Here is a 16,527-nt window from a genome sequence, read left to right as displayed (position 1 = left end):
GTAAGCACAGACCATTTTCTAAACTTCTGACAATATACCTCCGCTTCATCCTGACCCTGACACAAAGCCAGCAAGATTTTCTCTGCCTGATCCACTGAATTAGGTTCATCATAAAGCAATCCAAGCGCCAGAAAAAACGCATCAACATCACGCAATGCAGGATCTCCTGGCGCAAGGGAAAATGCCCAGTCTTGAGGGTCGCCACGCAAGAAAGAAATAATAATTTTCACTTGTTGAACGGGGTCACCAGAGGAGCGGGGTTTCAAAGCAAGAAACAGTTTACAATTATTTTTGAAACTCAGGAACCTAGATCTATCCCCAGAAAACAAATCAGGAATAGGAATTCTAGGCTCTAACATCGGATTCCGAACTATAAAATCTTGAATGCTTTGTACCCTTGCAGTGAGATGATCCACACAAGAGGACAGACCTTGAATGTCCATATCTACACCTGTGTCCTGAACCACCCAGAGGTTTAGGGGAAAAGAAAGACAAAACACACTGCAGAGAAAAAAAAATGGTCTCAGAACTTCTCTTATCCCTCTATTGAGATGCATTAACACTTTGGGCCAGCTGTACTGTTATGGACCTGGTGGTTAGGAGCACCCGAAATGACCTGATGGTTAAACCGATACAGGACAAGCTCTGGGAAGTGGGAACTCTGCTGACCGCAACCCCTAATCCTATCACACACACTAGAAATAGCCGTGGAGTGTACCTAACATGGCCTAGACGCCTCGACACAGCCTAAGAACTAGCTAGCCCTAGAGATAGAAAATAAAGCCTACCTTGCCTCAGAGAAATTTCCCCAAAGGAAAAGGCAGCCCCCCACAAATATTAACTGTGAGTAAAGATGAAAGTCACAAACACAGAAATGAAACAGGTTTTAGCAAAGGGAGGCCAGACTAACTAAACAGACATAGGATAGGAAAGGTAACTTTGCGGTCAGCACAAAAACTACAAAAGACCACGCAGAGTGTGCAAAAAGACCCCCGCACCGACTCACGGTGCGGGGGAGCCACTCTGCATCCCAGAGCTTCCAGCTAGCAAGACAAAATAATGAAAGCAAGCTGGACAAGAAAACAATGAACAGAAAATAACAATCAGGGACTTAGCTTCTTGCAGGAAGAGACAGGTCACCAGAAAGATCCAAGAGCGAACTGAACCAATACAAGAACATTGACAGCTGGCATGGAGTAACGATCTGAGTGGAGGTAAATAGAGAAGCCAGCCTAAGAATAACCTAGATCACCTGTGGAAGGAACCTCAGAACCAGCAACTCCACTCACAGCCACCAGAGGGAGTCCATGGACAGAACTCGCCGAAGTACCATTCATGACCACAGGAGGGAGTTCGATAACAGAATTCACAACAGGATAGGTGTCATAATTGACGCCTCTCCATTATTAATCTGGCTTAATGTCACCTTACAATAGCAAGGTGACATTAACCCTTCATTACCCCATATCCCACCACTACACGGGAATGGGAAGAGAGTGGCCAAGTGCCAGAATAGGCGCATCTTCCAGATGTGCCTTTTCTGGGGTGGCTGGGGGCAGATGTTTTTAGCCAGGGGGGGGGCCAATAACAACTCTCTTTATTGGTTTACTACTCTGGCGGAGAAAATTGCGCGGGAGCCCACGCCAATTTTTTCTGCCATTTAACCCTTTAATTTAATAGCTACAGCGCCCAAATTTTGCACATACACACTACTAACATTAGTAGTGTGGAATATGCAAAAAAATGGGGATATGAGATGGTTTACTGTATGTAAACCATGTCTCATATCATGTCGGGTTTAGGGAGGAGATAGCAAAAGCCGGCAATTGAATTACCGGCTTTTAAGCTATCTAGCTCTGTATGAAATATTAATATATACATATATGTGTCTCAATGACATATATATATATATATATATATATATATATATATATATATATATTGTAGGGATTAGCTCAGGTGAGCAATGGCAGGGCCGCAGTAATGAGGCAACACACAGGCTTGCAGTCCAAACTTCAGTGGTTTATTGGCACTTTAAACAGTCCGTGACAAAAAGTAAGAGAAAAACCAAACATACTCCAGCTTGGAGAACCACTGGTCTCAGACTCACCCTTATACGGGATGGGCTTAACTAAACGGCTGCCAGGTCAGCGGCCTCCGCCAGGTGCCATTCCCAGGGCTGCTAACAGTTGTGTCACCAACCTTTGTGACATGTGTGGGAGACAAGACAGTTCAGGCTCCTTCCAGCCTAGCTCCATCCCCAGAATAACATGTGCCAAACAAAAGAAACTCCATTACATAGTCTATAGCCACACCCACAGGTGAGGTATCCATCACATGGGCTGATCACATGATCGTGACATCACTGCAGGTCCTCAACCTTAGGGAAATAACATGCCAAAACTTATCCTGCTGGGAGAAACATATCTTCCGTCCAGCACTACACCTTTTAGTGCACCACAATATATATATAAATATATATACTCATACATACATACATATACATATGTATATATATACCTATTCTATGTGTACAGGGCCGTATTTAGAGTTTCTGCTGCCCTAGGCACTTTTAGTGCTGCCTCCCCCTTTGGTGAGTATGACACTATCGGCAGTGACTTTGGCAAAAATCGCTGATGTGAAAGTCGCCTTTTGCAGCAGATCCGACAGTTTTTCCGCATCTGCCGCGTAATGGATCACTTAGGGCAACACTGCGTTCGGCCTCATTCATTCCCTATGGGACTTACAGACATGTGCGGCTCTTGCGGTTTTGCCGCCATCCGGCAAATGCGGTACTTGCAGCAATGAGAAAAAACACTACTAGCAGTGTTTTATGTATCATCGTAAGTGCAAAACCGCAATTGCCGCACATGTTCGCAAGTAGCCATCATTACCTGTCCCTGCACCTTGCTAGCTCATCCCTATCCAACCCTCCCTGACCTAAAACTACACTATAAAGCTTCAGAAAAGCAATTTATTAACTGCCATATTCCTATGATAATGAGGGCTCTAGGCTACGGCGTAGACTGGGACGGGCAGTCTCCGGGTCTCCATCCTCTCTGTGCACACCCTCAGTCCCTGCCTCACTGCCTGTGCACAGACCACCCTCCACCGCACCCGGTAATCACCGCTCGCAGTAGCATACCAGCAGAGGTGTATCTAGGGTTTCTGGCACCCGGGGAAAGAATTCATTTTGGTGCCCCCCCTCCGCCAAGGACATATGTGATTTGCACACTCAGTCATGTGCCCACGAGCTCCTCTCCCTAATGCTCTCAATGTTCAGTGAAAAACTAAGAGAAGCAGAAGAGAAGCTCGATGTCGCAGGACCATAAGAGTATGTGTCCACGTTCAGGATTGCATCAGGATTTGGTCATGATTTTTCATCAGTATTTGTAGCCAAAACCAGGAGTGGAACAATTAGAGGAAAACTATAATAGAACCATATGCTCCACTTCTGTATTTATCACCCACTCCTGGTTTTGGCTACAAATACTGATGTAAAATACTGACCAAATCCTGATGCAATCCTGAACGTGGACACACACCCTAAGTCTGAAAAATCGCATATGAGTGACGTGTCCATGTGACGACTACTGGAACTTGCAGAGCTGAATCCTGACATCGCAGCTTCTGAATTCTCACAACGCATGCACTGCACTTTTAGGATTCTCCCTTGCCGGTGGACGGTCATGTCAGCACAAGTATGTGATTTGTAGACTTCTGACCACATTCTGACTAGATGTGCCCGGCCTCGCTCAGTTCATTTTCATTGACGGAGGTCACGCATGTCTAGTCAGCACGTGATCGCATTAATGTAAATCCCCAGCATGAGAGAATCCTGACAGCGTGCAGTGTGCACTGTGAGAATTCAGAAGTCTGCAGTCACAAAGAATGACTGCAGACTCATCACAAGCCTGGACATCCCCTTTAAAAGGGACTCTGTCACCTGAATTTGGAGGGAACAATTTTCAGCCATAGGGGTGGGGTTTTCGGGTGTTTGATTCACCCTTTCCTTACCCGCTGGCTGCATGCTGGCTGCAATATTGGATTGAAGCTCATTCTCTGTCCTCCATAGTACACGCCTGCGCAAGGCAAGATTGCAGATTGTGCAGGTACAGTATGTACTACGGAGGACAGAGAATGAGCTTCAATCCAATATTGCAGCCAGCATGCAGCCAGCGGGTAAGGAAAGGGTGAATCAAACACCCGAAAACCCCACCCCTATGGCTGAAAATTGTTCCCTCCAAATTCAGGTGACAGTGTCCCTTTAAATCTCCTAACATATATAAAAACATGAGAGTTAGCATCACAAATAACATTTACATCCAGGTACCTGATAGATGACGTCGCCTCTGGAGCCGTTCTCCTTTTCTTCATCTTGTCCAGATCCCATGATGAGTTTTCTCATCCACAGCCGTCTCTGCAGACTTCCATCTTCGCCGCTCTTTTGCAGAAAGTCTCCACATGACGCCCTTAAAGATACAAGTGTCATTATAATGCTCCCAAATAAAAAATTGCCCCTCACTATATTGTCTGCACAAAGTATGACCCCCACACTGTCCCTCTTATGGTACATGCTCTTCACACTGTCCTCTCCTTTCTATACCAGTCCCCTCTTCACACTGTCCTCTCACACTGTGTCCCCCTTATAGGGCCCAGTATTTATACTCCATATTTATACTCCATCCTCCCACACTGCGTTCATGCCTCCCCCATCCTCCCACCCTGCGTTCATGGCTCCCCCATCCTTCTCCCCTGCAAGCATGGCTCCCCCATCCTCCCACTCTGCGTTCATGGCTCCCCATCCTTCTCCCCTGCGTTCATGGCTCCCCCATCCTTCTCCCCTGCGTTCATGGCTCCCCCATCCTCCCACTCTGCGTTCATGGCTCCCCCATCCTCCCACTCTGCGTTCATGGCTCCCCCATCCTCCCACTCTGCGTTCATGGCTCCCCATCCTTCTCCCCTGCGTTCATGGCTCCCCATCCTTCTCCCCTGTATGCACGGCTCCCCATCCTTCTCCCCTGTATGCACGGCTCCCCATCCTTCTCCCCTGTGTGCACGGCTCCCCATCCTTCTCCCCTGTGTGCACGGCTCCCCATCCTTCTCCCCTGTGTACATGGCTCCCCATCCTTCTCCCCTGTGTGCACGGCTCCCCATCCTTCTCCCCTGTGTGCACGGCTCCCCATCCTTCTCCCCTGTATGCACGGCTCCCCATCCTTCTCCCCTGTGTACATGGCTCCCCATCCTTCTCCCCTGTGTGCACGGCTCCCCATCCTTCTCCCCTGTGTGCACGGCTCCCCATCCTTCTCCCCTGTGTGCACGGCTCCCCATCCTTCTCACCTGTGTGCACGGCTCCCCATCCTTCTCCCCTGTGTACATGGCTCCCCATCCTTCTCCCCTGTGTGCACGGCTCCCCATCCTTCTCCCCTGTATGCACGACTCCCCATCCTTCTCCCCTGTATGCACGGCTCCCCATCCTTCTCCCCTGTATGCACGGCTCCCCATCCTTCTCCCCTGTGTGCACGGCTCCCCATCCTTCTCCCCTGTATGCACGACTCCCCATCCTTCTCCCCTGTATGCACGGCTCCCCATCCTTCTCCCCTGTATGCATGGCTCCCCATCCTCCTCCCCTGTGTGCACGGCACCCCACTTTTTTCCCTGTCATACTTACCTCTCACCGGCGCGCAGCACAGAACTTCCTGGCATCTCAGCGTCTTCCTTCCTGTCTTCAGCGGTCACATGGTAGCGCTAATTAAGGGTGATGAATATGCGCATATTCATCACCCTTAATGATCGGTACCATGTGACCGCTGAAGACAGGACGGCGCTGAGACGCAGTTGCAGCCACCGCTGGAGGAAGGTGAGTATTACGTCTTCAGGGAGGGAGGGAAGGGGGCGGGAAGGAGGGAGGAGGGGGGGGCGGGAAGGGGGGAGGGAGGAGGGGGGGCGGAAACTTGACCCCGGAGTTTTATAAAATAAAAAAAAAAAAAAAAAGGAAAAAACCTAGCTCAAGGGCGCCCCCCCGCATCCCGCCGCCCTAGGCACGTGCCCTCAAGTGCCTAGTGGCAAATACGGCCCTGTATGTGTACATATTTATTCTACATATTCTATTGTAAGCTGTCAGTGTGATTTTACTGTACATCGCACACTGAATTGCCGGCTTTTCTCGCCGCTGCATATTTCTCGCAAGTCACACTGCTGGTCCGTGTGTAATCCGTATTTTTCTGGCCCCCATAGACTTTCATTGGCGTATTTTTTGCGCAATATGGTGACAAACGCAGCATGCTGCGATTTTCTACGGCAGTATAAGACTGTATAATACGGATCAGTAAAATACGGCTGATAGGAGCAGGGGCATAGAGAAGCATTGTACCGTATGCAATCCGTATTTTCTGCACCTCTCTTACGTCCGTAAAACACGGTAGTGTGACGCCGGCCTAAGAACCGAGCCTTTTTGTACACTAATGATCAAGCGTCATTTTTAAAATCTGATATGCATCATTTCATGAGGTATTAACTCTGAAATGCTTCAACGTATTCAAGCGATTCTGAGACAGTTTTCTCTACACATGTTGTAATTCTTATTAATGGTATTTTGGTCAATATGATTTGTGATTATTTATGAAAATGCTTGAAAATTTGACAAAAAATGTTGAAAATGTAGCAATTTTCAAACTTTACATTTTTCAGCGCTTAACCCTTTAAGGACCTGGGGTATTTCTCCATTTTTTGTTCCCCTTCTTCCTTCCCTGAGCCATAACTTTTTATTTTTCTGCCAATATGGCCATGTGAGAGCTTGTCTTTTGCGAGACGAGTTGCACTTTTGAACGACATCATTGGATTTGCCATATCGTATATGGGAAAACAGAAAAAAAATTCAAAGTGCAGTGAAATTGCAAAAAAAAGTGCAATTCCACAATTGTTTTTTTTTTTTTACCATGTTCACTAAATGCTAAAACTGACCTGCCATTACAATTCTCCAGGTCATTACAAGTTCGTAGATATCAAACATGTTTAGGTTCTTTTTTATTTAAATGTTGAAAAAAAAATCCAAAGTTTGTAAAAAAAAAAAAAAAAAATAATTGTAATTTTCCTGAGACACATAAGGTTTCTATTTTTTGCTATATGGGGCTGAATGAAGGCTTATTTTTTGTGTACTGAGCTGATGTTTTTACTGATACCATTTTGGTGTAGATACGATCTTTAGATTGCTCTTATTGCATTTTAATGCAATGTTGTGGCGGCCAAAGAAACATAATTCTGGCGTCTTGATTTTTTTTCGCATTAGGCCGTTCACCGATCGGATTAATTCTTTTTATATATTGATAGATCGGGCAATTCTGAAAGCAGCAATACCAAATATGTGTATTTTTTATTTTTATTTTATTGTTTTATTTTTAATGGGAGTGATTTGATCTTTATATTTTTAAAAACATTTTTTTTCACTTAACACATGGGAGACTAGAAGCTGCGATTATCTGATCGCCTGTGCTACACACAGCAGATACACAGCACAGAGAAATTGCCAGCAGCATTTAATATGTTAACAGCCTCGGATGGATCGCGATTTCACCCGCAGCTGTTAGGGGCACATGACAGCTGATCAGATCAGCTGTCATGTGCCGGAAAAGGTGCTGGGCTCATCGCTGGAGCCCGTGCCAAACAGGGGGAGGCACCCACTGATGGACACGGCAAGTCATTGGGTGTTAAGGGGTTAACTTAGATAGTTATACCACACAAAATATAAATAGCTTTTCCCATATGTATGCTTTACATTCCAATCATTTTTAAAACTTTTTTTTTCTTGTTAGGATATCAGAAGGACTAAACATTATCAATTTTTCATTTTTACAACAAAATTAATAAATCTATTTTTTTTATTAGGGACCACAGCACATTTGAACTGACTTTGACAGGCAATATGACAGAGTATACCCAAAGGTGACACCATATTAAAAACTGAACTCTTCAAGGTCCTCAAACTAGATTCATTAAATATATTAACCCTTTAGGTGTATCACAAATTAAAACAATGTGAAAGGGAAAAAAATGAAAATAAAAATAAAAAAAATACATTTTTTTTCAATCTTCTTGTCAAGAGAACACAACAGAGACATCGCGTAGATACCTCCGCCTACACCAATTTGTCAAGAAACAAAACTCAGCTGCATCCAATTATCAGGAAAATTATACAATTGAGTGACGAGTGATGGACAAGGCCACAGCTGTTTTCACTTTTAGGCCGCTTATTGGGGAAGTTCCAGTGAACATATAATATATACACATGTGATTCCAACACATGCAAAATATATATACCCTGGTACAGTCACTGCCAGATGCCTCAAAAACAAAAGGTACTAGCTTCCACCATCAATGGTTTATACAATATTACAGATCGAGTATGGCCTCAGGTGTGCGGTTTATAGAGCAAGAGGAACAGAGCTATTAAATTGTATATATTTAATCTGAAAAGTTGGCAGTGTTTATAAAAATATACAAATATGTTACAAAATGGGAGCAAAACAATACAGTATATACAATTACACTGAATAAGATGGGATAACAAAAGAAAAGTACTAAACCTGTGTAAGGGTATGTGCACACGTTGCGGATTTTGCTGTAGATTCGCAGCGGATTGGCCGCTGCGGATTCGCAGCAGTTTTCCATGAGTTTACAGTACCATGTAAACCTATGGAAAACAAAATCCACAGTGCACATGCTGCGGAAAAAACAGCGCGGAAATGTAGCGTTGTTTATTCCGCAGCATGTCAATTCTTTGTGCGGATTCCACAGCGGTTTACACCTGCTCCATAATAAGAATCCGCAGGTGTAAAACCGCAGGTGGAATCCGCACAAAATACACAAAAAAACTGCGGATTACCTGCGGATTTACCAAAATCAGTCCAGAAAAATCCGCACCACTTTCCGCAACGTGTGCACGTGGCCTAACAGGAATGTCACAGATCTTTTATGGAGGGAAGCAATTCTTTTAGGGAACAGTACAGCACCACAGCTAACTGTGTTTTCCAGGACTGACAGACAAAAACTCAAAATCTGCTTTAATTAAAGGGACTCTGTCACCTGAATTTGGAGGGAACAATTTTCAGCCATGGAGGCGGGGTTTTCGGGTGTTTGATTCACCCTTTCCTTACCCGCTGGCTGCAATATTGGATTGAAGTTCATTCTCTGTCCTCCATAGTACACGCCTGCGCAAGGCAAGATTGACCACACACATATACCTCTCTTCAGTGAGCTTATATGGTGGCTGGTCATGAGATGTGGCTAGGGCGATATAAGTCAATGTGTTACGTTCTCCACTTTGTTACAACAATGGAAATATCTTTTCCATAACTGTATGTTATACGCCGTTCATAAAAAACCCAATATTCATAACTGGAATGGGAACAAAGCAGTCTGTTTTCAGATCTCTGTAAACAGGGAGGTTAGGGCTATAGGGCATCTCCACAGGCCAAATATCTGTCCCCTTTCACATCGATTTGCAAGCTGTGCCTGGAATTCTTGTCTGTGATTCATCAGATAGCCAATTTTAAAGGGAATCTGTCATCTCATTTGACTTCTCTAAACTATTAATATGGGCATACAGATTGTAGACTGCGGATTACAGTGATACTGGGATGCCTCATATCAGATGTCTGATTGTTGATAAAAGAAAGACATATAGCTTTGTACCATGTTAGCCAGTAGATAGAAAAATATTTAGAATTGATAGTCCTTAGTGGTTGATACCTTTTAATGGCTAACTGAAAAGATGGTAACAAATTGCAAGCTTTCCAGACTACTCATGTCCCTTCATCAGGCATAGATTAATACACTAATACAAATTCTGAAGAATCACATATTTATGCACAACACAGCACAGAAATAATGTCTTAGATAAGACAGGTGACGTGAAGCAAAACTACCATCCATTATGGGAGAGTGATAAAACATATGTCCATAATTATTGGAACAGTTCATAGATAAGGAGTGTGAATGTTTTATTGTCCTCTGGGGTCCGGTTCTGTGTTGCGATTCCACCACAAGGTCTGAGGAGCAAATTCCTTAACTTATGTAAAAAGACATGATTGATGATAAATCATCTTTCATCACTTTATATAAATAACCCCTTCCAGGGAATGGGGAGGATGTTGTCTGGAATATAACTCTGCCTCCAGAGTATATTCTTATTTTACAGGGGTAGTCACCAGTGCGATGTGTGATGGCCACTCTCGTCTCTCACTGCAGTGCTCTATGTGATTATAACTGACACATCTGCAAGTTCCTCTCAGTGCTTCAGCTTCCATCTCAAAGGCAGACATGGTTAAAATATTGTTGCAATACGGATGACTTGTTCAGTCTATATCTTGTATTCACATATTAATAGTTTAGATAGGCCAATGTGGTGACAGACAGATTCTCTTTAATTACGTGTTTGTAGCAGTGGGGGCTGCATAAGGTCATGTACAGGTTAATAAAATGCTAGCTTTGCTTCAATATTCACTATGAGAACTATTTTTACAATTACATCTACGGCACTTATTTTTTACCTTTTTTACTTAGTACCTCTATGGGTACTGGTTACTGCAGTCCATGACACCGATGGGATTACACAGGCAGGATGCCTGCTAGGCCATGACAACTATTGGCTCCCTGTGATTTCATCGCGAGGATGCAGTGCCGATGGGGTGAGAGAGGGAGCCCTCTCTCTTTCACAACTTTTTCAACACCACAATTGATATTGATTAAGGCATCTAGAGGGTTAATCAGCCAGTGGCAAGGTGGGCGCCAGCCCTGCACGATCACCACTAGGAGCTCGGCTGTCAGCGGAGCTGAGCTCCCAGTGGTGACCGTGAAGGAAAGGAGTGATGTTTCAGGACTTCCTTCCGATCACATGCTGTGATCGTAAAGCCGGGTTCACATTGCGTTAACAGCAGCCCGTTCAACACATACGTTAACGGGCTGCTGTTAACGCAAGTGCCGGCGTTTGCATTGCTGTAGCGCAGATAGAGCATCTGCTAGCTCTCTCTGCGCTCTCTCTGTGCAGTGGTGACGGACCTGGAATTGCTGCAGCCCGCATCTCGGGGTCCGTCACTCAATGACAGCACATAGCTAGCGCACGCCCATTGTGGGCGTGCGCTAGCGATGCGTCCAACATTGGATTCAATGGCGGCGTTAACGGACTGCGTTACACCGCGTTATGCCACGGTGTAACGTAGTCTGTCTAACGGACGGGTTCAACGCAATGTGAACACAGCCTTAAAAAGATTGACTGACCGATCACAGCATTCAGAAAGTGGGGACCGAAGAAATGGGTCTCCGCGTCTCTAGTTGTGCTGCTCAGCTGTCAGCAACATCTGTTGGCACGGAGCTGTCACTGTGTGTTTTGACACAATGACAGTTCAATTACATGACGCTTATAGCATGTCATGATGTGGGAACTGACACCTGCTCATGACATGCTATACACGTCAATGGTCAATAAGGAGTTAAGGGGCCTCTTCATAGTTTACACATGCACATCATGTAATCTGCACTCATTTCTATTTTAAGGCAAGGTTCTATAATTTCAGAACAACAACAAAAATCTCTCATACCTATTCTACAGTAGATCTCTTATGTGTATAGTGCACAGAATAACAAATAAACGGAGCTACTGCCACCTGGTTCCATGAGTGTTAGAATCCCTTGTGCTTGTTGGCTTCCTCTTCCTTGCAGTTCTTCTTCTTCAAGCTGACAGCTATCAAAACTAAAGCTCATGACCACATTTCCCTCATGAGTCATGGTTGGACTAAGCTCTCTATAACAATCACCCTTAGCTGGTTTCATATTCTGTGCAACCTGTAAAACACATAACAACAAAGACAATGCACATTAATTGAATGATAGGAGTTAAAATTTAACTTAATTCCAAATTGATTCTTTCTGGCTTATGCGACAAGCCATGCACAACTAAAGGTACCTTCACACATAACGATTTTGTTAACGATATCGTTGCAACGTCACGCTTTTTGTGACGTAGCAACGATCCCGCTAACAATCTCGTTATGTGTGACAGCGACCAACGATCAGGCCCCTGCTGGGAGATCGTTGGGGAATGATCAGGACCTTTTTTTTGTCGCTGATCACCCGCTGTCATCGCTGGATCGGCGTCACACACGCCGTTTTCACTTGTAACCAGGGTACCGTATTTTTCCGACCATAAGACGCACTTTTTTTCCTCCAAATTTGGGAGGAAAGTGTGGGTGCGTCTTATGGTACGGATGTAGCATGTGGGGAGGGGGGCAGCAGTGAGTGGGATCGCACTGTTATCCCACTTCAGGATGTCCCCGCTGCCCAGAATCAGCGCTGGGGAAACCATGTGGTCCCGATGATTAAGTGCAGTGAATATTCATTAGCGGCTCCCCGCCCAACTATCAGCTGAGCTGTGAGCAGCAAATGAATACTGCACTTAAGCAGGGACACACATGGCTTCTCCAGCGCTGATTCCTGCAGCAGCTGGGGAGGTCTGTGTGTCCGGGGGAGAGGAGGCAGCAGCAGCAGGGGCCAGAGGAGAGAGATCGCTGCATACCTGCCTGCCATGCCTGGGCTGGACGTCAAGTGCTGTGCACAAACAGGACCTGTTTGATGTCAGGAGTGGGCAGGCTGGAGCATCACATGGCAGCTCAGAGCCCTCCCTCTTCTTGACATCATCACAGGTCCTTCAGGCTCTCCACTAGAATCTGCAGCTTCCTCATAACCTGTGCTGTGGAAAGGAAACAAGGGAAGGCTCTGTGTGCAATCATGGGATGCTTTTACCTCACCACAGTGTGGCTGGCTGCCACATTTAAGAGGTTAGTCTTTACAAAACACAATAAAGCACTCTGCCACTCCTTTGGTGAACTATAACTCCCAGCATGTCATAGGATCTGCAGGACATGCTGGGAGTTATAGTTCTCCCATGGGATTTTAAAGCAGGACTCCAGTGTTATTTTGCAGTGCTGGAGTGTTGCTTTCAATATAAGCCCTGTGCCCCCATTCTTATACTCACCCTCCAGCATCTTCATATAGTACTGTACAGACACCATACTGGTCCCGCAGCTTCCAACATAATAACATACTATTATATATAATAACACCACATATAATAGTATGTTATTTATGTTATTAAATATTTTACCACATTTTTTTGCTTCAAATATTTTTTTTCCCTATTTTCCACCTCTAAAACCTGGGTGCGCCTTATAGTCCGGTGCGTCTTATAGTCCGAAAAATACGGTTTGTGCATGACATGGGCAGCGGATGCAGTTTTTCAACGCGTCCGCTGCCCATTCTGAAGTCCGGCGTGGAGGGGGCGGAGTTTCGGTCGCGCATGCACGGTAGAAAATGGCGGATGCGATGGACAAAAAAACATCCACTTGAACGCTTTTTCGTGCCGAAGGTCCGCCAAAACACGACGGATCCGTTGCACGACGGACGCGACGTGTGGCCATCCGTTGCGATCAGTCACTAATACAAGTCTATGGGGAAAAACACATCCTGCGAGCACATTTGCAGGATCTGTTTTTTTCCAAAAACGACGGATTGCGACGGATGCCAAACGACGCAAGTTTCCAAGAGGCCGAAGATAAATAACATACAAGACTAAGGCCGGCGTCACACTAGCGAGTTTTACAGACGTATGAGAGGCGCAGAAAATACGGATTGCACACGGTACAATGATTCTCTATGGCCCAGCTCCTATCTGCCGTATTTTACGTATCCGTATTATACGGTCTTGTACGGCCGTAGAAAATCGCAGCATGCTGCGTTTGTCAGCGTATTGCGCAAAAAAGACGCCAATGAAAATCAATGGGGACGAGAAAAATACGGATTACACACAGACCAACAGTGTGACTTGTGTGAAATACACCAGACATCTCCAGGTGCCAGGAATTGTGCCAAGCCCTCAATCAGGAAGCTCAGACATGTTAATTAGCTCAAAAAGCCAGACAGACATCCCGGAAGTCTGGCACTCGCCTCCACGGAGTTGCAAGCAGCATGGCATCCATCATTAATGTGGATATGCTCCTCATCCTGGTCCAAGAAAGGCCAGAAATCTGGGACCAGCGGGATCCAAATTATTTCAACCGGGCCAGGAAAGAGGCAGCTTGGAGGACCATCTGTGGGATCCTATTCCCAGATTATGACCAACGCACACGTGCGGAGCAGACACAACTTTGTAAGTACACTCATGTTGCGACTTTAATTAACCTTGAAAAATGCTTTAACTACAGGATTTCATGCAGATTATTATTTGGGTTAGTCTGGGTTTTTTTTACATAGTTACATAGTTATTAAGGTTGAAGGAAGACTATAAGTCCATCTAGTTCAACCCATAGCCTAACCTAACATGCCCTAACATGTTGATCCAGAGGAAGGCAAAATAAACCCATGTGGCAAAGAGTAAGCTCCACATTGGGGAAAAAAATTCCTTCCCGACTCCACATACGGCAATCAGACAAGTTCCCTGGATCAACGCCCTATCAAGGAATCTAGTGTATATACCCTGTAACATTATACTTTTCCAGAAAGGCATCCAGTCCCCTCTTAAATTTAAGTAATGAATCACTCATTACAACATCATACGGCAGAGAGTTCCATAGTCTCACTGCTCTTACAGTAAAGAATCCGCGTCTGTTATTATGCTTAAACCTTTTTTCCTCCAAACGCAAAGGATGCCCCCTTGTCCCTGTTTCAGGTCTATGATTTAAAAGATCATCAGAAAGGTCTTTGTACTGTCCCCTCATATATTTATACATTAAAATAAGATCACCCCTTAGTCTTCGTTTTTCCAAACTAAATAGCCCCAAGTGTAATAACCTATCTTGGTATTGCAGACCCCCCAGTCCTCTAATAACCTTGGTCGCTCTTCTCTGCACCCGCTCTAGTTCAGCTATGTCTTTCTTATACACCGGAGACCAGAACTGTGCACAGTATTCTAAGTGTGGTCGAACTAGTGACTTGTATAGAGGTAAAATTATGTTCTCCTCATGAGCAGCTATGCCTCTTTTAATGCATCCCATTATTTTATTTGCCTTTGTAGCAGCTGCCTGACACTGGCCACTGAATATGAGTTTGTCATCCACCCATACACCCAGGTCTTTTTCATTGACGGTTTTGCCCAGAGTTTTAGAATTAAGCACATAATTATACATCTTATTACTTCTACCCAAGTGCATGACCTTACATTTATCCCCATTAAAGCTCATTTGCCATTTATCAGCCCAAGCTTCTAGTTTACATAAATCATCCTGTAATATAAAATTGTCCTCCTCTGTATTAATTACCCTGTAGAGTTTAGTGTCATCTGCATGCTCTGAATACTCTGAATGCCCCCTACAAGGTCATTAATAAATATGTTAAAAAGAAGAGGGCCCAATACTGACCTCTGTGGTACCCCACTGCTAACCGCTACCCAGTCCGAGTGTGCTCCATTAATAACCACCCTTTGTTTCCTATCCCTGAGCAAGCTCTCAACCCACTTGCACATATTTTCCCCTATCCCCATTATTCTCATTTTATGTATCAACCTTTTGTGTGGCACCGTATCAAAAGCTTTTGAAAAGTCCATATACACATCCACTGGGTTCCCTTGGTCCAATCCGGAACTTACCTCTTCATAGAAACTGATCAAATTAGTCTGACATGAACGGTCCCTAGTAAACCCGTGCTGATACTGGGTCATGAGGTTATTCCGCAAAAACAAAGATGCTTAACATGAGAAAGGATTTATGTACATAGATAATATAGATGTTGCGTTGGGTACTATTTTTGGTAATGCCAGACTGGTACAGAGGGGAGTGGACCCTGTCCTTGTGTTGAATCATTTTATTGTGTATGATCCAAAAAGAAAAAAATGAGCGGCACTGTCCCACCACTCGGGTCTCACTTGACCAAATGCAGGTGCAAAATATCATAGATTTTCACTCTCCAAATGCCGTAATCTTATGCGACTTCGGGTGCTCTTTCCGAAAAACAGTCTTTGAACAAAAGTTTCTCAAGAAGAAAAAAGAGATGAAGGCACTCACCAGTCTTCCAGCAGAAATCCTTTATTAAATATCAACTCCAGATAAAAATCATGGCCGGGGGAACAAGAGCCAAAGCTCGTGTGAGCTAGGGGGGACGACGGCCGTTTCGCGCTGTGCCTGCGCTTCTTCTATTTTATTGTGTATAATGTATTTGTTGTTTTAAGCAATTTAAACTTTAAGAAAGTCATTTAAGAAGGCATTTTATTAGCATTGTTAAAATATGATCAATGCCAACTGTTTTAAGCAATGTGCAGAATGAGCTTATCGAATATTTGTTACCACGTCATTACAGTGGAAGATGTTATGACACGATGGCGCAGCATCAGGGACCAATATCACCGAGAAAGACAGCAGCGGGCAAGAATTGGGTCAGCAGCTCCACCCAAAAATCGAAAGTATATATACTATGATCGGCTTTCCTTTTTGGATCCCAGTATGGATCTTCGACCGTAAGTAAAAACATCACAACACAAATATTATT

General features: G+C 44.7%; 1 protein-coding gene across 1 annotated transcript in view; it reads right to left on the bottom strand.

The window, feature by feature from the left end:
- SLC29A4 (solute carrier family 29 member 4) overlaps nucleotides 1–16,527 on the bottom strand; it is a 365,944-nt gene that overhangs the window by 296,084 nt on the left and 53,333 nt on the right. Inside the window, exon 2 of the mRNA XM_069733834.1 lies at nucleotides 11,661–11,838. Within this exon, the coding sequence (XP_069589935.1) occupies nucleotides 11,661–11,826 (166 nt within the window). The 5' untranslated portion in view covers nucleotides 11,827–11,838. The remainder of the gene's footprint in view (nucleotides 1–11,660; nucleotides 11,839–16,527) is intronic.

The sequence above is a fragment of the Ranitomeya imitator genome, chromosome 7, assembly GCF_032444005.1.
Source record: "Ranitomeya imitator isolate aRanImi1 chromosome 7, aRanImi1.pri, whole genome shotgun sequence".
Classification (NCBI taxonomy): domain Eukaryota; kingdom Metazoa; phylum Chordata; class Amphibia; order Anura; family Dendrobatidae; genus Ranitomeya; species Ranitomeya imitator.
The sequence above is the reverse complement of the archived record's forward strand: the minus strand, read 5'-3'. Positions and strand labels throughout refer to the sequence as shown.